Consider the following 22413-nt stretch of genomic DNA (forward strand, 5'->3'; position numbering starts at 1 on the left):
CGAGCCCACCGCCCCCCAGCACGGCTCCCGCCCGAGCGGCTTTATTCGCCTGCCTCTAACACCGAGCCTGCTTATTTGGCAGTTTCTCAAGTTACTCCCCTCAGGCAGCTTGAGCCAGTAAGACTAGATCCTTTCATCTCGGCGGAGCTTACTGACAACCAGCCGTCTGGTTTCCTAGGAAACAAAATCTTGGCTAGAAATAGTGAATCATTTCCAGGTCACTTTCAACATGGAGAGTGGAGCAGGGAAGCATTGGACTGAGGAGGAGGTTAAAGCCTTGTTAAGCGTCTGGTCAGAAAAAAATATCAGAAAGCAACTCCACGGCACCCTGAGGAATAAAGGAATATTTATCTACATTGCTAAACGGTTGCAGGAGTTAGGAGTTTGCAGAGATTGGAAACAGTGCCGTGCAAAGTACAAAAATCTGAAGTACGAATACAGAACGGTTAAATATGCCCACAACTCTGGGGATGTCACTAAAACCATGAAGTTTTTCCATGATCTGGATGCCATATTGCGATATGAACCTGTCACACAATTAGCAGCAGAAGAAAACGGCAGGTGTTCTGCGACTGAGAAGCAGCTGAACACAAGCCCCACAACAGAGAGCACGCAAGGTAAAAAACTGTTTTTGCTTCTATTTCTCTCTCTTTGCTTAAAAACCAAAGGGAACAAAACCGAAGGCTGAGTTTGCTCGAGCCGAAGCGGAGGCTGCACAGCCCCAACAGCGCTGCTAGAACTGACTTGATGCGCTCCTCGCGCAGGGGAATAAAATGTTAGCACCCACCAGTGTCGAAGTCGGTAAATACAGTGTAATTCTAGCAAAATTATGCTAACTGCTTGTATTGCAGCCTTGGTGAGTGCTCACTGGTGTCAAGGCTCCTGCACCGGGTTGAAACGTTAAATTAAGAAAAGCTGTTTTCTTTCCCTTTGACATTCGTTTGCAGTACTTTGGAAGCAGGTTTTGTAGAGCTCCAATTCAGATGTAAACTAAAGAAAGATAAAAGTAAAGGTTGAAACTGTCATGATTTTTAAAATTTTGTTATTTGTGATACAAGTGAAATTTAGGATTTTTATTCTTATTTTTCTGTAACTGAAAATGTAGGTATGACGACTAAAGGTAAATTAAATTATTTTGTAAGCATTCAACTTAAATATTTGAGAAACAGAGGGATGTTTAATAACTTCTCATTAAAAATTGTAATGTAGTGAGGAAAGTAAAAATCATCATGTTTATCAGACTATTTTGACGCAAACCAAAGGAATACAACCGCTTTTATTCTGAAGGGGTTTTTACCAAATTATTTGCATCTCTTGTTTTATTCAGCCCTCTCTACATATGCATTTAAGCTGTGCTTAACATTTCATTAGGGTCAATCTGCTATTTGACATCACTCAAATCTCCTTGTCACATCCTAAATGTCACTGAAGCATAAGCCCCAATAATAGTTATAAGTACCAAAATAAGACGGCTAAAAAGAGAAATGCAAAGCTTAGCCATTTGTTCCCACAGTATGTGGCAATCTACATTAATTAAGATTGTGAATCTTAAAGAAAACAAAAAAATCAACATTAGTATCAGGGGAAATTGCCAAAGGCACAGAAAAGAGCTGGACATCTAGCTTGCCCTTGTACCCTTCCACGTCTCCCCCTACAAGGCTGTTTCACAGATCTGAGGAAAAGAAATTGTCATTTTTCTTGTCATTGTTTACCTTAACGAAAAGCTTGACCTTAATTTGTCACCACTAGCAGAAAACCTGTAATCTGTCAAAGTCACGTTAAATTAAAATGGCAATTTTATAATACTTTAACATGTGCTCTCTGCATTGTATATTGCAATCCATTTTTATTTTTAAACTTGCAGAACTGAGGCTAATAGAAGCAGTTACGCTTCTGAGGACCACATAAACTAAGATAGTGTCCTTCATCTGAGGATCTGCCCTTAGATTACCCTCTTTGTTTTGATGTAGTTTGCACCAACTGTTAATCCTAATTCTCATCTGCCTTAGACCTCTAGCAAGTTTAAATCAGAAAAGATTAATTTCAGTTGTGAATCCCAAACTAGAATGTAAAAAAAAAAAATACTACCCCTGGGTAAGACACACCTCATTTTGAAGAGTTAGGACAGTCTGGTTTTAAAGGTGATATAATTAAATATATCTCTTAAATGCACAAGCATTTCTATTACTCCCTTAAAGAAACAAACCAAACAAGTTTTATGGATAAACAGAAATTAAATGCAACTAACTGTAATAAGGCAACACTAATGGTAAGAATTTAAATGCAAAGATTCCCACAACCACCATAATTCAGCCACAAAGAAAACATACTAAGATAGAAATGTGTCCTGCAGCTATGCAGAATGCATACATCCATAACAAGGGGCAGAGAGAACACTGTGAGAACATCAGCTTTCTTCATTTAAGAATACAAGTCAAGCAAGTAACGCCGTACTGGATAGAGACCCAGTCCGTTTCCGACTGCAGCCGGAGTTGCAATGTCTGCTCAGGGGAGGCTGCCCAGCTCAGTACTTTGAAGGGCACTTGTAAGGCTCAAATGGCATCTGTGGCTCTGCAGCTGATGCTCACAAGTTCTTTTGTGGGGGCAGATCTGACGCTGTTGCTCCCACAGAAGGAAATGCGATTCCCGGCCCAGGCGAAGGCAGCCCGCTGCCCCTGCCCCAGCGGTGAGCCTGGCTGGTCCCCCGTGGCCTGCCGGAGGAAGGGGCTGCTCTAATGTGGGTATCATCCTCCCTGAGGCAAACAGACCAAAGTACCTCCGGGGCTTCTCCCTTTCAACCCCAGAGTCCTACAGGAGGCGGGGGGAATGGTCCCTCCCCTCTTTAAAAAGAGGCTGAGAAGCCTCATTTTGACAGAGCTGGAGGAACCAAGGATGTCTAGGCTTGTGACTTGGGTAGCAAGAACAAAATGCTATCAACAAACTCAAACCTGTGCCAAATAATACTGTCCACTGTGCATGCCTTACTTTCTTTTAAGAACCTAGTAGCTATACTAAGTTGTTTTGTTTAAAAAGGGACAGGGCATGCTCCCAAAGAAATTACTGTATTTTTACCATTCTGCTTAGCCTCTAAATTTATTAGTCTAAATATTCATATCCATCCTTAACGTAAAGCTACAAAGCACGACTTGTGTTTACTTGATTAACTCAACTACTGGGAGATTGCTGGGGGGAGGAAGGGGAAGGAAGGAAAGAAGAGACTACTTTTATGGGACTGAATGGTATTTCTATAATGTTTCCCTGAGTTTTTTCTTCATTACTTGTAAAATCAGTTTTCTTTTGAGAGTGTAATTGAAGAAATTAATACTGAAAATCACAATCAAATCTAAGAGAGAGGTGTCTCAGGACAAACTTGGTAGCAACACACACACCAATTCCCAGCTCGTTCATGGAAAGACAACACTTTTTGCGTAAGCACGTACAGCAATGCAAGCCAGAGATGTTCATGTTGTCCTCCCAAAAAACATGTTTTCAGAGGCAAACATAGAGTTGTAGCATAAGTAATCATTAAAAAAGATACAACTCAACATGTTCACTCCTCTTAAAATTTAGGTTTTGTATTACCCCAGTAATCAACAACCAAGAAAATCCGAGTAGAGTGATGGTGCGCTATGAAAAATGGTCCCATCCATTAGAGTTCAAATGAATGACCTTCCCATTTTCTTAACCAGTTTTGATTGTTTCAAGTTAAATCAAGTATTAATAAATCGAGTACATGATTTACAAAAGTAAAGCTCACCTAGTAATTCATGTTAAGTTACTTACGCTTTTTTATATTTCTCGCTTTATGTTTAAATATTAACGCACTGGCCACTTCCCTTGCCTTTCACTTTACCACAGGAAATGCAGAAAAATTATCAAGTCTGAGCAGAAATCCATCAGCAATAACAATATTATCATAAGTACAAAACTCAGACACCTACTAGAAATACAAAAAGATCCTTTAGAAATGCCGACATGAAAATGCCCCTCATACATAGTTTTCCATGTCTGGACTTCAACAAAAAACATGTCATTGACAAGTATTTTATATACTTTTTTTTTTTTAATAAGTGTGCAATACTCTTATTGAGTAACTTTTTTGCTCATCAGATGCCTTTTTTTCCCCATCAAATATTCTAACATCTTTTTGTGTTAACTGTTCTTATTTACTTAAAATAGTAAATTGTTTCTTTTTAATATTACAATGTAATTAAACTTGCTCATCTAGTACCCATGACACACTCAGCAGCCTTCCCAGGGAGAATTTATTTCCCCTTTCCGTAGTTTGCTTTGCAGCTCTTAAGCAGGTAGAACACCAGCCCTGGTGCTAGAGGTGGAGGCATGAGCACACCTTTCCCTCCGCCAGCCCGGCCGCAGGGGTAGCGGCTCCTGCCAGAGAAACCAGGCGGACAGCTGGGAGCAGCGAGAGATCAGGCCACTGCATCTATGAGTCATTCAGAGCCTTTGCTGAAAGTCAGGAGGATTTAGGATAATGTTTTCAAATTAATCCAAACGCAGTTTTCAGTTTCACCTACGTCAGGGATACCAGGTTGCATCCTAACCGCACCTCGTTACTGTTCCTTGCGACGAACTATCGCAGTACCTTTGAACAGGTAGCTTTGATCGTGTGACCTGCCTGGCTGGAGCTGACAGTAGCTCACTCCCGGTACAGTGAATCAACATTTCAAACCTCCTGTCAACATGGTACATTGAGTATAGCATATTACCACAGAACAACTTAAAAGTCTGTCCTCTGTGAAAATTAGGCTGATTCAGAACCTGATTTACATATGCCGCTTTCCAAACTTACATAGCAATTGCTGTAATATTGCTTTTTAAACAAATGTAGGAATGCTGTACTGTAAAAAGCTAGACTGAATCCTGCCGGCTACAAATATGTCTATTCTCTAGTCACGGTATTTTTCCACTTTCCCTGTGCCATTAATGAATTCCATAGATTTCCAGAACTCTTTGCAGAACACTCTTGTTTTCTTCATACTCTTCTCTAAATACTCTTCTTGGAATTTCTTTTTTTATTATATAAATGGATTTGTGGTTATCTGAATCCATGTGCAAAATCCACTTTTATTTGTATGTCTCTTATTTTTATTATCTACTTTCAAACTATACTTTTAATGTGCTGTCCACCCCAAATACTGAGAGTCAGAAAAGCATACAAGTCACTAGAATCAAGTTGGTTTCTACAAGAATTTAAAAATACATTTCAAACAGCCTTCATATGCAAGATAGAAAATAATTTGATTTGCCTCCTGTAACTTGTGTCCCCTTATGGGGACAGGCCAAATGAATTTTAAATTTAATTTAAATACAAATTAAGTGTGGAGATTACAAAGTCAATAATCTTCTCATTGTGTATGGACATTTTCACTTAAATTAATTTAAGCTAATTTAGTCCATACCTATTTTTCATCTAAAAACTTTTTCCTTCCTAGGTGAAAAATCAGTTTCTTTAGAAGATGATGAGGATGCTCCAGGAGATCCACTACTTTTTATGTCACATGTCAGACCAGTTCAACTAGGTATAGTATGATGGCGCAGAGAGATCAAAAACTAAAAAGCAGCATGGCTGTCAGAGCACTTTCTGATAGCTTGAATATGCTGTCATTCTGTTTCTGATGAACACAGCTTTAAAATAGCCACACTTTTGCACCATCTCCTTCCCAGTTTTAGCACTCAGCAGTCTCATGCATCGCTAGATGCTCACCACTGCATATGATGTAACTCCTGCATGACCACCATTCACATTCAAAACACATCCTATGCTATAGCTTAATCACATTAACCACATTAACCACATTAATTTTGTTAAATGCTAGTGAAAAGTATGCTGAATGGTAGCGTGTTATACCCACGTCAACTTGTGGATTTTCTTCAACTCATTTAATTTCTGCTTAAAGCAGCCATGAGTGATGGCCTGAGCCAGGAGAGATAGGCAGAGATCAGACCTGTCCCACTGAGCAATCCAGATTTGCAGTGGTCTTCAAAGCAGCTGTATCCTCTCCCCAAGCAAGGGGTAGTCAGAAATGCTTTAGTCCAACCAACCATACAACAACTCATCTGGAAACCATTCTGCTATAGTAGTTTTGCTCAGGAAAGTCATTACAGAGCAAAGGCACAAATCTGGCAAGCCAGAAAGAAGGAGAAAATCCTAGGAGTGAGCCCTTTCAAGGGGCTGCTAAAGGAAAGGGAGAAACCTGAACACATTTTAGGCAGAAATAGGCAACCGGTGAGCTGATTCCTTGCCTGGATGAACAGCAGTCCTGAATTTCCTATGTGCTCTTTCCATTTTTTACATACCCTCTATGCCCTAGCATACACCCCAGTCCAGTTACAACAGCTTTCACTACAGAATCTCCAGGGTGCCATATTCAGGGAGAAAACAAGGCCCCAGCTAAATCTACAGCTTTTACGTTACACGCTACACCCCTCTTTCCCGGCATAACAAGAGATCAAGGAAGAGACAAGAATCTCACGCAAGAATTATATGCACGCGTATATAAACAAAACTTTTCTTGCAGTAAGTATCTGAATCAAATTTTACAGGAATATGCCTGTGTTACTCAGTGCTCTTGCAACACACTGCCAAGCAGATTCATTTGACCTGTTAAAAAATCTTCAATTCTGAGAAAGCTGCTTTCTACAAAGCCAGCAAAATAAATTCAATTGTATGGGCTCTCAAGTATGTACTGATACTAAAATGTCTTTCCTAGTGCCTCTCTTAGTCTTTAGATTTCAGGCACTATTTCAGACATCACTGAAAGAAAAATGTTGAGCCCTTTGTATCTATATTGCCTAAAATTTTGGTTTAATTTCAGCAGATTTCTCATTTCGAGGAAACTTAGGAAAAAATCAAATACGGCATAAACACATCTTTCAGATCAAAAAGTAATGTATATCCTGTCTTAATTTTTTTTTAAACGAATTAGATCTAAAATACATTTGAGACATAAGGAAAATTTTCAGTGACCAAAACAACTTTGTTTCAAAGCAGTGCTTGTGGGTAAAATATTTTGAATCACAATGTTTTTTAAAGGGAATGAGGAACAAACAAAGCCACCATTTTCCACTCTGCATACAGCAAAATGAATGAGCAACGCACAGTCACTAGAACTGATTTGAACTAATATCCACAACCGAAAGTGAGCTCAGTTGCAAATGAACTTACTAGTGAGAAATACTGGTCCACACAAGAACTAAAGAAACCTTATCCCTCCCAGATTGCCCCACAGACTATGGCTTTGACTGGGAAGTGCAGGGAGCACCTTCCGCATTCTTCTTCCTCTGTTCTTCCCCTGTGCCTTTTCTCTCTGGTCTCCGTGGCACAATCTGGTAGGGAAGAATGAACCATCCTGGAAATACAGATAGTTGAAACACTCCTGGTAACACTGAGCAGAGACTACATCAAGCCTATCTGATGTTGGCAGTTGTCAACCGTGGCAACTCCTACGCTTGCATTCACCTGTAAACAAGCATTTTCTTTCACTCCCTCAGGAAGAAATGAAGAAAGCATAATTGGTATATCACCTGAAAATTACCCTCCTCAACAACGTGTCAGTGAGCTGGATGCTGCAGAGGTCCGATTAACACAGGACTAACAGGGAAAAAATTGGTATCTGTTAGTACAGCTTTTTCACAACTAGAATGAATTACAAAGACTAGCAAAGAATGCCTCTATCTAGGACAAGTTTGTCCCCAGACAGGTTATTATACACAAGTATGTTCCACTGAAGCTGTATGTGCAAGCAAAGGTCAGATATTTTTGCCATCACACAAAGCTCAGTGACTATAAGGTATCCAACCCCTGTAACCTGGCTTGCCCTTTTAGAATAAGACACTTGCAAAGGCATTTATCACTTCAGTATGACTGCAAAAAACTGTGTCAGTCATTGTGCACTTTCATATTTGCTCTCTTTGATAAAGCACTAGAATTGTGTGGGGTGGGTTTAAATAGTTGTTTTTGCAAAAACTTAGAAAATCTCTTTCCAAACTAATTTGATAATCAAAATGAAGTTTTAAAGGAAACTCATAATTAGAAACAAGGAAACATTAAAAAACTGCAAGAGATCATATTTCAGTGTTTTAAGTAATTGCATGGCATCCTTTACCTCCTAATATTAAAAAAAAAGTTGAAGACTGGAGAAAATAAAAAAAATTGGTTCTGCAGAGTAAGATAACTCAGACTTTTTTACTAAAAAAACCCAAATATTTTTCATTATTCAAATATTAATGTTTATATCAACCTCCACTGAGAAGGGGGGAGGTTCTGTACCATGAGAACTGGGTTCGTTATCACAGAAATATTCTTGTGTGACTTAAGGCAAAAGTCTCCATTCCTCAGCTCCCCACAAAAGGAGGGCTTTGTTGAGAGTTAAGTATCAGATTCTTTCGATCCTTACCCAGTTTAAAGCTCTCCATGTGTGTAAAACCAAAAGTATGGCATGAATGCAGAAAGTTAAGACTTTATGCTAGTGTCAGTGACTCAGCACCCAATTTATTATTGTGCTAACACAGCATTTTATATCTTCCAAACAGCACTCTTCTCCTCTCTAAGGTCTGAAAGACAAAACAGCTCATCAGTTATTCTCAAAGGTATTACAAGTAAAAGTTCAGTGTATTAGGGCACAGAAGAAAGAAATGTTTCTCTTAGATTCATTAAATGTACATGCGCTATCTTCATATTCGTTTTCAAGAGAAGGCAAAAATTATGTCAGAATTAACAAAAATGCTGACAAATTAATAACCAAGAGCTTGATTTTAATGTCATTTCTGCTCCATCTTTCTCTGGAGAGACAAGTCATGAGGAAACAGCATACTTCATTCACATTCTCTCTGTCCTTTCCCCACCCCAACCACCCCATACAGGTAACCCCTATCTGTGTCTCTCCCCTACCCCACACGATGCAGGTAATCCAACGTCAGCAATAGAGGCTTCCAAAACTCCGGCTTTTATTCCTACAGTAGCAAATGAAGGAGGAAAACACTGGACTGTTCATGAAGTCAGAGCTTTGATACGCATATGGTCAGACAAAAATATCCAGCAACAACTGGAGGGGACAGTGAGAAATAAAAGAATATTTGAACAGGTTGCTGCTAGACTTCAAAAGTTTGGAATTGACAGGGACTGGAAGCAGTGCAGGACAAAATACAAAAATCTGAAACATGAATACAAGAGTGTAAAAAGTGCCCAAGACTCAGGGGGTACAAGTAAAAGTATGAAATTTTTTAATGAACTGGATGCTATTCTGGGGCACACCACCATGGAACAAACAAGTAAATCAGATAATGATGAAAGTGAGAGGCCTCCAGAATGGACAGAAGCAAAATCAGAAAAGGACTCCATAGGTAAGTACTTCAGCTACCCATATATCATTTAAAATTTTTAGTTTTCCAGCACTAGAGAGACCTTAAAAGAACCAAAAAAAAAAAAGCAATCAGCTAGATCAACCAATTTGCTGGGGGTGGGGGAGAACACTGAATATACCATTTTGTCCAGTTGTTCACTTAACATTATAAAGTAATCTTTCAGATAGGTTGGTTCTTTTTTTAATAGAATTGAGAATCAAAAAGACGAAAAAGATGAAAACATAGGATAAGATAAAATGATACAGAGAGACCATTCCAGTCAAAGTCATGGCAGAAGAGACTGTTTCCAGCTTAGATAACAAAATGGATGAGAGACATGGTCAGACTGTGTTACTGGAAAAAGGAAGACATTGAGCAAAAGAAGTCTGTAGTTACAGATATTGGTTAAAATCTTAACAATTAAACTGTCTTTCTCTTATGGTCCCCAGTGGCCCAGTTTTATTGGCCTTTGGAGCAAGACTCCCAAATTAGTGAGACAACTATTGTGAAAATAGCAAAAGGAATAGCACCAAGAATGCTGGCAGAGCTTGCCTTTATTTTTCTGTGGTTATTGATGAATAACTTGGTAATGGATGGATTAATGCAGAATTAGAATAGACTGATGAACCTACACTACCCAGGAGTTAAAACATTTTTTATTGGTATGTACAACCAGAAACAGGCCTGTTGTTTAAGAACAGAATTAAACATAAAACTCTTTATCCAACATAGGGAATGATACTACAGTGGCCAAATATAAGACTAGAAGTTAGTAAAGTAAAGGAAGAAGTCAAGAAAAATATAACACAAAGACAGTCTCTGGCTGAAAACTACAAGGGCATTTTGGGGGAAGATTCACTCTTCAGTTGCTGTTTCTAGGCTCTTTGCTAATGCATCTACTACTGCCTGCTGGCATAAAAAGCATCCTAGGTTGGACGGATCTTTTGATTTGACACAGCACAGCTGTTCTTATGTAGTACACAAATGCAGTGCCCTAATTAACATAGCATTATTTATGCAGAAATGCCTGGGGACACAGGTGAAGAGGACTCTGTTAGTAATATGTCAGAAGACCTACGGGTTGCAGATATAAAGAAAGTTTCTGACTCAGGTAAACTGAAAAGTCGTCTGGTTTATATAAATTCCTAAATTTAGTAAGTTAAGATGGATTTCTAAAATAAGCCCACATTGTAATGACGGTTAGAAAATGCAGAGGCCTGAAAAACTTTTAAGCAGGAGATAACGTCATAGTGGTAACCATATTTTCAATAAATACAGGCATACGTGCACATTTAGAGTGCTCTGCTAAATTTGATAAGAACAGTCTAGTAAGTAATCCTTCCAAAGAAAGATTCATGACCCAAGATGTAAAGAAGAAGAAACTATTGGTCTAAGCAAGCTGAGTGCAACGTATTACTGCATTTACTTCTACTTAAACTATGTCTTCCCAAGGATTAGAATTGTTCAATCTCCTGTGTATAATCTAATATGGCATTCTCTTTTTCACAATATAATGTGATCAGTATTTAATACAATTAAATGTGTAAATGCTCATGTCAGGGGATGAAAACTTCATTTAAGAGTATCACTACTAGCACTGAATATGAAGGTCATACACTCTTTAGAAAGAAACATGGTTTACACCTGAAAGCGTAACTTTCAGGGGAAGTGGGAATTTAACATTAGCTAGAGCCACATGAAAGTCTTGAAGGCTAATGGTCTTGACAAAAGACCACAAAACCCACCTCTTTTTTTGTCCACAAAAGAGGACCTCATGATCTCTTTCAGTAGCATGAGGCAGAATACAGTCTAAATTAGGCGTTAAGGAGTAGTCTTACAGACTTTAAAATGGTCTAACATGAACTTGAAAGATTTTAATGTCAAATTAAAACTCTTCTGACAGATGATGTTACTGTAAACACTACTCCAGAGAATCTGGCAGCTCTGCATATAATGAAAGAAACAGCTATGACAAGTAAGTAAAGCCGTGGTCGATCATGAGAGGTAATTTGAGGTATACTGGACAGTAGTATTCTTGTTTTATCATTCAAGAGCAATTATATTTATTAATTTAAATTTCCTAACAAAGAAATACATAATTGGCTTTTTACCAGATCACCATAGGCACTTGAGGCATTCATTAGGGAAAAATAGATTGTCATTAAAAGTGCATTGCCTATAGGGACCTCATTTTGAGAGATACAATACATAAGAAATCATAAATAGTACTTTGTGGGATCCAATTAAAACTACTTGTAAAATGCATCAAATCCCATTTCTCCCCATCAACAAGTAAAATTACTACATATACATGACCAGTAAGTAGTAAGACATTGTAATAATACATAGATTCAGCAGTGCCACTAAACTGTCATCTGACATAGTTTTCAACTGCCTGCAGCTATGTAATATTGCAACTTTTTGGATTGCAATCTTCCAAACGAGTTATTTAAGACAAAGTTAACTAAATACTTCTAGTAAAGTTCTGAGTACTCATTTTTGACACTTCAACATTCCTTTAGGATAAGTGTAGATGTTAGACATCTATAGCTTACCTTTACCTTGTCAAATGTATGTATTTTAACTGCATGTTTTCTTTGTTCCTGGTAATTGTAAGTGCAATCTGATTTTGTGGGGAAAGATTAAAATAGCAAGTGTTTCAGAAGTGTCTCTCGCTCAGCCTATCCACTCTGAAGACTACTGTTCAAACTTCTGTGGGGAAAAAAGGCAAAACCACAGCGCTCCATCGTGAAGAGATGCAGTTTCTGTTTCCAAAATTCTTTCCCTCATTCCTAAGTGAACAATACAGACTCAAATAATTTTATCACAGGTGGTAAAAAATACCTAGACTTTAATGTTATTAATGGTAACATACATAAAGCAGAGAAAAGATGCACGCTTTTTACGTTACAATATCATGGAGACCGTTTATTCTCTAATTGTGGTAAATGCTTTTCCTAGACAGTTCAAATAAATTTAAAGTGCGAAACTGGTAAGTAAAGAGATTTTATGTACCTCTGTATTCATAAATTTACTTGCTGATAAATAGTGAAAAAGGCAGTCAGGCAGGGATACCATATTACATTGGTTCTTTGATATCAGTAGATGTCTGACAATCGATAGCCTTTAGGATGTGACTTCTTAAGGACTACTCCATATTCAACAGAACTTTTGTAGAAAACTGTTTCTCAACAAGCATGTAATTATAATTTATATATAGATAACCATGTGCCTTTAAAAAATGTGTAAAACAAAATAATTTGACATAAATAAGAATTTAGAAATTCTGTTAACCTTGTTTCAGGGTATCTTCCTAATTAGTACATGGAGTTAATGTACTCTGCAGTCAGTGTTATACATATACTTGTCTGGATATATACTAGCTAGCCTGGGCAGACATCTGCTTTCTGGCAACCACAGCTGCGTAAATGCGCAGAGGTGCACAAGCTCCCTCAGAAGTGCATGTGCTTCTCACGATCTTACATGTGGATCTGAGTTATTAACCACAGTAATATCACTGCCACTGCCAATCTTTATAAACAGTCCCATCAGTCTTGCCATATTCTAGTAAGGAAAAAATTAAGATGGTATTAGTCAAAAGACAAATGCACCAGTTTCAGGAAAATACCTAGTTATTTGATGTTTTATGGTATTGTTTTTCTCCTCTGCCCACATGTATTTGCTCAAATGCCCACCTGAGAAGGAAAAGACAGAGGTAAATAAATCCTTACACGTTCTTCTACAGACTGTTAACGGTTTACTGAAATTTCTCTCACATTGCCCCGGAGTAGCTTTCTCAGCAGACTGCCCAGCAGAGGGTGCAAGAGCATCACAGCAATCACAAAACCCGTTTCATCACAGCAATCACAAAATCCATTTCGTTTTTTGCAAAAGCAGCCTAGGAGAGGCTAGGGTCACTGTAAATTTTTCTCTTTTATGATAAAAGATACCTGTATTAAATCAATCTGGAAATAAAACCTTATTTAGTCATTTTGACTGATGTTTTCTATTTCATGGGATCACTTTTAAGGACAGTTAATTCCAGAAATCTATTCAGAAGAGCAAATTGCTTCAGTTTGCACAGGCAGCAGTCAGTCAGTTTTAACTCCATGTACATGTACGTTCCACATGTGTCAGACTTTGCAGTGTGACCACAGACTGTGTATAGGTGTTTGATTAAATCTGAAGTGCTAGGGGAAACAACAGCGGAGATGAAAACAAGATTCTAAGAAATGCCAGTAGCCTGATGTTCTTAAAAAATATCTACAGCAAGTATTTTGCTTCCAACAAATTACTTTTCTTGTCATTATTTTTTTAGGATTTTTGGTGCCCTGCATACTTTACTAATGCCCCTCTCACGACAAATGTGGAGTAAATCATGACATTGCCAAGATAAATTCCTAAGCAAGTGCTTTTTAAAAAATGGTTGTTTAAAGTCAAGATCTTAAGTCAGTACATACTCAGGCACTTATGTTGGCTTCTTTTGAACATTTACTGCTGCGTGCTTGGAATTTTAAAATGTACAGACATAAAGTCAAAAGATAATGTTTTAATACATATGCCTTGGGCTGGTGTGAAGTAGAGTGTTTAAGAGAAGTGCAAAAGCAAAAGTTCTTGATTATTCACTGGTTTAGCCCAAGGCATACTTGGGCTGCAGACACAAACTCCTAACTGTGCATCCAGAGCTGTCTGTATCCAGTCTCATAGATCTGCATGACAGAGTCAGCAGCAACTTTGCAAGCTGTTGGAGAGTAAACATAGGCCACACACTGAAAAAATTTCCCTAGCTTTGACATTCCCCTCTGCCCTTTTATACTACACAAGACACACGAGAGTAAGGATTAGGAGACAATTACTAATATTGCCTCATGAGCCAGAAAACAGAATAAATAGTGATAGTGAAGAGTGCCAAAAGAGAATAGAGCTTGTATCAGTCTGAGCAGGTAAAAGGAAAGACTGCGACAGCATTGCTCTGGTGGCCTTGCGAGCAATGCTTCAAACACAACGTAGAGATTAAGCATATTTGCTGGCAACTGTCTATAGCTTCACTAAACAATGCAGACAGAGCCACTGTGTTTTATCCATGTCAGAAACTGTCGATGGTTTGTTCTGTTTGGCTCAGTCTTGCTCTCCTCGTGCACTCCCCCAAAAAACTCTGAACAGTGGCTTAGAAAATTAGCCAGGCTCCTTACCCACATTCTTGGCTCGCCAAGGGGGAAAAAAAAACAAAGGCACATGATGTTGGTCACATCATAAAGAACGTCTAATGCAAACAAGGCCGTATTGATTTGGGGGGTAATTTTTAATAAAATGACTCTAGATTATGCTTTATTGCTCAATGTTCAGGGGCAATATTCTTGAATGGACTGAGAACAGGCTGGGAGCCAGAAACTGCTGTGATCGATCCGCAGTGTGGCCTTCACCATTTAATCTCTGTACAGCAGTGTCCTCACCTGGAAACGAGGATCGGAAAGACCACTTGCATCATCCGCCTGTCCACCCATCCGTCCCAGGGCGGAGGGGTGGAGTTCTCCCTTAAACACCAGAGGGCCAATGGCAGAGGAGTGGAGATTTCCTCCCGGTGGAGGGGAGCCCAGGGACACCTCTGTCACCATGCCCGGAGCCGGAGCTGGGGCCCGGCTGTGTGATGTAAACCCCTTGCAAGCCACAGCAGGGGGGATGCTCTCAGGACAGGCATTTAGTACTTTGTCATCAGTCATCCAGGTACAGCACCCTGATGCAATGTCAGGACCCTTGCCCCATTTGGGGCTAATTCAGTGACTCTTGGCATCAGTCGCTTGGGAGTTTTTCAATAATTTCAGTATGTATTGAAGCACCCGTTATGAAAGTCACGGTCTTGCCTGTTCTGCTGCATAGAGGTTCACCAGCTACTACATATCTTACAACCACAATCAGCGAACCATTCTACAAATTCTGATCCAGGTTTAAATAATTTAAGAGTTTGCACATTTAATCCATAAACTTATATTATGCAGCTGTGATGTGGTGTTCTGGATTTATTTTAATATATAAGTGCATACACACTGCTCTTAAGCCCACTACTGCAGAGAAATGGCAGCTTTAATGTATTACGAGATGAAATCTTTAACAACAGTTATCACTAATGGCATTCTGAAGTTAGTGATCCTCAAGACATTACTCAAGACCTGTTTAGTTGGTAAGAACTCTGTAATTTTTTTTTTTTTACAGAAATCATTGAAGATGAGGGGGACTTTGCCAACTCCAGCCCGGCAGCTCTGGAAGCTACACAAATAAAGAAGGAGACGATTGACATAGGTAGGTCAAGACTGTGTCTTGATGGTTATAACAGCACATTCTACTTTACTGGGAAATGCAGATTTCTAAAGTTTGTATGTTATTCCCGCACATTATACTCGTTCTACTTCCAGGTTATGATAAAATCTGTTTTTTGTTTGATTTCATAGTGCAAAAATGCATAAATGCTTATTTCTCCTTCCGCCAATTAATAACAAGATCTTATTTTCCCAGATAACATACTCCTTACTATGCTAGATGTGATAAGTCTGCATTTGATTTTGACAAATTCTGTTCTTTTTCATACACAGAGAGGATGTGTTTTCATGCTAGAGAGGATAAACTGGAGAGCTAAATAGCTGTCTCAGAAACACTGAACATTTTATGCCTTGTCTGTCTTTTCAAACTACTTCATGACAGTGCACTTAATTACAAACTACTCGCTATCAAACAATTGCCATAAATATTCTGAATTATTTTACAAGTAAAACTGAAATCAGAGCCTCAGCAATATGTAGAAGTCATATATTCAATGACAAGTATTCAGGAGAAGATTAGTTTTATTAAAAATGTTAAAATTTAACACTAGAATACAATAGGGTTATTAATCTTCTGGAATAAATGAGCATAGATACCATGGAAGGTAATGAAAAAAAGAGACCAGAGGAAATAATGATGACATTGAAGTCTATTGACCTGACATCCTGGATCAAAATATACTTTATGGTAGTGCTGTTTACACCCAGAAGTTAAGGGAAAGAATAAAAAATTCTATTATAATGATTCTGTGAACAACAGTTCTTTGCCATTTTACACTGAAAGTGTATCCCTACATATAGAAAGTGCAACTTAAGCTGAGGCTAAAGATTTCCACAAAAGCATTAATTAATTGTTTGCTTTCCAATTTTTCTTCTGTGTATGTTATCTCCATCACAAAAGCTCTGTATCAGAGACTAGCCTTTCACCCAAAAGTAAATAAACATGGCTGTCTCCAAAAGGAAGGCAAAAGTATGCAACCTTCCCTACAAAACCTAACATCCCTCCCTGCCCTCCCTTCCAGAATCAGGGAAAGGCATGTCTCAAAGTCCAGCTTTGAAACCCACCACAGCAGCTTACTAAAATGGACTCTAAACCACTTTTTTTTTTTTTGTGGTAAAAAGGAGTCCTGAATAGAGGAGAACAAGTAGAAATAAGGAGCAAAGGTCTCTTTTCAGTTTCTTTCTGGTGTACCAGGGAAACTCACAAAGATCTGAGAAAAGCCCCATCAACAGTACAAAATGCAGCTTATGCAAAATCACACTGCATGCAGGTCTGCCGACAGGTGCCTGTGCTTCTCAGTCCTCGTCATCGCATCCGAATCACATGCTCAGGTTCCAAACTCGAGAGGGGGACAGTGGTCTTCCAGGACCCAAGTCCCTGCTCACTTCACGACAGCAGTGGGGGAGCACGCGTGACCCCACGAAGGGAAAGGCTGCAGTCCAGGCCCTGTTAGGCATGAGTGAATCTGCAGACACATGCCCTTACAATTGCCACCAAAGCCTCACCAAGCCTGCACTACCCACATCGCCTAGGGAAAAAACTGGAAGGCACATTTGTGCTAATCAATGTGTACAAACATGTTATGCAAATCAACTTATATGTGAGATACAAACCATCCACGTAGCCTACCGTGTTTAATCAAGTATTTTAAATCTGTGGTGCATCCACAGCCCCTTTTTGGGGAATGCGCGGGCAGAAAGAAAGATAGGGCTTACGAGAAATTCCAATAAATAATTTGATTTAGGAAGGCATGTGGCAGAAGACTTGTTATAACTAATGAGTTAGACTAATGGGTTACGACATTTTTAATTGAAGATAGGTGTTACCTGCAGAGGATGACAATAATATTAGCAATTTATTTGTCTAAGTCCAAGTCTATTTTGTTTAAAACTATGTGTTTCTATAGATGATGATTCTGTGAGCACTACCTCAGAAGACAGATCTTGTACGCCAGTAGCAAAACGGGTGGTCGGGACAGGTGAGTATTAATTTCCACGCATTTATTCTGAAACTAAATTGCATTGTAATTTCAGTACCAAAGCTGGAGCAACCAGATCTCTACTGCAAATACAGCTCTACTTTTCTACTTCCGACTCCAGTCTAGCTTTACCACTAAACTTAAAAATTAGTTTCATAGCTCTATTCCCTGTCATCAGCAAAACTTGCATTAATACTGTAGTTCAACTTTGCATTCTATACTTATCGGATAAGCAGCATCTGCCTACTTCTGAATATGCAGGTAAGGTTTTTTTCTTCTGTTGAATCCCCAGTAGCATTTTCATTTGCATGATATTTTGCCTTGCCATTCTAATTTGAAACCATACTGGAAAGCCATATTCTTACCAATGCTGATATCTTGTTGCTTTAAAGCTTAAGGCCTATTGCTTTCCTGCAGGTAATGCTTGGATACACCTGTCTTTAATCTGACAACACCAACAAAATTACACTGACAAAATATGGAATTTTAGATGCCTTGGAGAAACAAGAGATTTCACTTGCTACATATTTTGCATACTTAAGAGAAATGTAATCATGTATGGATATTAACATTGTAAAGTTAAAAGATTTTCATAACAAGAGATTATTATAAACATTAATTAATCCTTCAGTTTATTACCAAATCATTAGCTACAATTACACTTTAATGTATGTATGTTCAAGCAATACTCAGTTGTTGTTTCATTTGTATTTTCAGACAATCACATTCCCTTGGAAGAAGCACAAAATCACTTTAAAGTTATTACAGTTAATGATACTGGAGCAGGAAAACACTGGAGTGATAATGAAGTCAGAGCTCTAATAAACATATGGTCAGATGAAAAGATACAACAAATGCTTGAAGGGGCCACAAGAAATAAAGAAATATTTGAGGAAATTGCGAGAAGGTTAATGAAACGTGGTATAGACAGAGACTGGAAACAATGTCGCACAAAGTACAAGAACCTAAAATATGAATACCGCGCACTGCAGAAGGAAAATGAGCATCTTGGTAATCCCAGGAGAAAAATGAGATTTTACGATGAAGTTGACTGTATCTTAAGAAGACAGCCTCTGGGTCCCTCGAGCTGGGGATGTGAAAGTTCAAGTCTCCTATCAGGTACTAAAAACTTCAGTGATGAGATAAAGCACTTAAAATGAAACAAAGTTGCCTGCTGACCCTGCTGTAGGGGCCAGAAATATGTGGCCAGAATGGGGAGGGAAAATAACTGAAGAACCTGTATCTGCATGGTCACATAGGCAGCACTCAGTGAACGGAAATGGTCTTTGGAGGAGTTCAGAAGTGAGAACATTAACAAAAAGTGAAAGCACCTGAAGCGTTCAATGTTATTGGAAGCCTAAGTGAGATACAGTGAAATGGTGCTAGAAAATGTGTCAGGTTTTAGAGGTAATTGAGCAGGCATGTAAAGTCTTATGGATAGAGAGCTGCAAGCCCATACCATTTAGAACTGTGGAAATCGGTAACAATCAAGCGAACTGCAAGGACTCCAAACTTCATTGATTCAATTCACACCACAGTCAAGAGAGAGAAAAATCCAGGGCAGTGATGTTTATCTGAGCACCTGTAATTATTATATTAATTTTGCTAAAGCAGAATTAGTTTTCTGAATAGAGTTTGCTTCTATTTTAGTACCAAAAGACCTCTGATCTAGGAACCACACAGCTAACCTTGTGACTGCTGTAAGGGTTCTCATGACTGGCCAACTGCTCCAGCTTTCAGGGGCACCTGCCTTTGCTCCAGGCAGATCAGATGCTCTTGTAGAAGCAGCTTAACGACTGCAGCTTAGAGCTCAGTGAGTTATGGTAAACGAGAACTAATTCTGATTTTTCTCAATATGTTAGATAATAATTTGCAACATCGCAAATGTTGGTTGAGGACTTGAACCATTTCTGCAGCAGAGGCCAGATGGACAGCTTGAGCAGAAACTGCTGGAGCCATCCTTAAGCCAGCTGTCCTCAGTCATGAATCAGAGCCCTAATGTGTCCAGGGGCACCATACGGTAGTGCCATTAGTTGAGGCTGGAATGACATCCACACAGCCATGGGATGACACCACTGCTTCTCACCTGCCTCATTCTTGTGCTTGATCACATTCTTAAAACAGATGTTTTCTTCCAAATCCAGAAACTGAAGATACTACTGTTCTTTTCTGCTCTCCGTGAATGGAATTTGTCAACACCAAGAATATTTGAGCCAACCTGGCTTTTTTACATTTTAGCATGCTGGAAAAGGACTGTGTAATCTGTGCTGTGAATGCTGATGCAGGAGACAGTAAAACAATCTTTCCGAAAAGAAGCTTTTGTTATTAAGCTGTTCGAAGCATCTACCAGATAAATATGTCTCCATCCTGATTTTATGTGCCAACCCAGCACCTAAATTTTCTAGAAGATTCTCATTGCTCCAGGTCACTTGTCCCAATGCATTTGCTTTTGTAGTATAAAGCTTTTCGGTGTGTGACTGACTGTGCTTTTCTCTTCTAAATTTCAGTGGGAGATGTTACAGCAAACACAGGATCCTTGAGTATCAAGAGAAAAACATGGAATGATGGTAAGAGCCCCTGACTTTTTAAAGCATCTATACACTGCTGTTGAATTGGATGCCAGATTCTAGTTTCCAGTACTCAAACAGTTAAAAAAACAAATTCTAGAACTTAACACCAAGCTCCAAACCAACATTCTTCTCTCAGCGTCAATAATTTGCAAAAGATGAGCCCTGATAAAAATGTGGGCCTAAGGAAAACTGCAATTTCTTTATTTCAGTCCTCATCCCTGGTATAAATGAGGTAAACATCAGGAAATACTTCTTTGATTTATAAGGATCAAGTGCAAGGAAAACATAAAAAGATTTTAAAAAGAAGATGATGTCTTAATTATGTGTGTTGCTCAGAGGAAAATAGGGACAGTATCACAGTCATGGTTGTGGTTTCCTCATGTTATACTATGTGTCAGTAAACGAGAGGAGAAATTACATGTTTAGACATATAATGTCTAAAATATAATGTCTAACTTGTAATGTCTAACATGTAATATCTAACATGTTGTACAAGAGAAAACAGGTTAAGACAGCTATTCCAAAGAGAAGATACGGTATAGAATCACTGAGAGAGAAAAATGAAGGGATGGATAGAAATATGCAGCATGCAATCTGATATAGGAAAGGTCAGGAGCTTATTTTTCTTCCTGGCAGAATTGTCAGGCCCTAAATAATCAAAAGTCCAACAATGAGGGATGACAAACTTAGTTTTTAGTAGGCTCGCCCCTATTTTTAATACTAAAATGATGTCTTGTCTACAGACAGATGAACACAAACAGATCCAAACACCACAACATTTCTGAATTCAACCTGCTCACTTCACCGTCACAAACTGTACTAACAGGACTAACTCTATGATTAAATATACTTTCATTTATTGCCTATTAGATAAGTACGTCTTGCAGAAGGCAGTAGCTAGGCAAAGCTGAAAGTTTCAAATATGAGTGATTTTTACAAGGTCTGTTTCATTCCTCCTCGCCATTATACAATGACCCCTTACACAACACCAGGCAACGCCTGCCAAAAGACATAACAGAAGGACAGCATTAGGAAAATCTAGCATGTGCTAAACTTCAGTGTCAGCAGTTCATTGACTTGTGCACTCTAACTACATACTTTGCTTTTGTCCACAGAGGTGTCACCTGTTCCACTTAAGAAAAGTGCTTCTGAAAACACCATTCTCCACTTCCAACAACTATTAACAGAGAGAGTGCACACAGTAACAGAAGGCAAAAAGTTACTGTTAGAAAGGCTTTGTAAGCAGGAAGAAATGCAAGACCTCAACAGAACACAGCTGTATGCTGATCCATCAGCCATACAACAGGTTGGTTTAATGAACTTTCTACAAAATTAGCATGCAAAGAGATTCTCTCACATAGTAAGAAATTAAATACTTACTTATGAGTGTAAGTCACCTACGTGAGTACATGCTTGCTCCCATTTAATATATTCACCTTCAGTCATTTAAACTAAAACAAGGTATGAGTTCCCATCATAATCCTTAACTATGAGCTTTTAGCAGTGACGTCAGTTAGTCTAGTAAAAGATACAACCTCTGCCTACATGCCTTGGCTCACCTACATGCCACAATTAACAGGCTTAACTGAAAGAAACTAACAGTTTGAGTGATCAAAGAAAACATGTACAGTTAAAATTTCATCCCATCATTTTCAATTATCATCTCTATGACCTTCCTAGCAAGTTAGTCCTCTGCAATTAACCAAACAGTTGAAGCCATAAGAGAACTTCCTTTTGGTTAGGCAAGGCTGGTAGGGAAAACACAACACTTAATTGCTTTATCAGCATTTACCCTCCTCCTAGCCTCACCACCTGCCTGTGCTGGGGTGGGGGACCATCCCCATCTGCCCACTGAAGGTATGGTGCTGTGCAGCAATGAATTGGAGAATTCAATGAGACAGAAAGTACACGAAGTTGATGCCCACCTAGAAGGCGGAAGCATGCGTTCTGGTCCCTGTTCTGTACTGGGCAAGGAGTCTGCCTTGTTCAGTAACCAAATGAAGTACAGAAAACATAGAAACAGTGGAGGGAACAATGACATGGTAAGTGAAAAATGCCATGCCATAAACTAACAGTTACTCTGCAAAATCCTACTAGCCACTACTTCATTTCATGATTGTGTAAGTATTCTACAGCCTGTACTGCCTGCAAGGCATGCACTTCCAGGGTTTTCCTTTCAGTGTATTC

The 22413-nt window shown here is 38.8% G+C and overlaps 1 protein-coding gene across 1 annotated transcript; it reads left to right on the forward strand.

Annotated features, from left to right (window-relative positions):
- Positions 1 to 229: 229 nt before the first annotated feature.
- On the forward strand, positions 230 to 21532 carry LOC104072242 (the record flags this gene model as incomplete). The annotated part of the gene is made up of 6 exons (XM_009588146.1): positions 230 to 617; positions 15574 to 15660; positions 17585 to 17656; positions 18374 to 18667; positions 20164 to 20223; positions 21342 to 21532. Coding segments are annotated over exons 1-6 (1092 nt in total), but the record flags the coding sequence as incomplete, so codon positions are not given.
- Positions 21533 to 22413: the final 881 nt, after the last annotated feature.

The sequence above is a fragment of the Fulmarus glacialis genome, unplaced genomic scaffold, assembly GCF_000690835.1.
Source record: "Fulmarus glacialis isolate BGI_N327 unplaced genomic scaffold, ASM69083v1 Scaffold51351, whole genome shotgun sequence".
In the NCBI taxonomy this organism is placed as follows: domain Eukaryota; kingdom Metazoa; phylum Chordata; class Aves; order Procellariiformes; family Procellariidae; genus Fulmarus; species Fulmarus glacialis.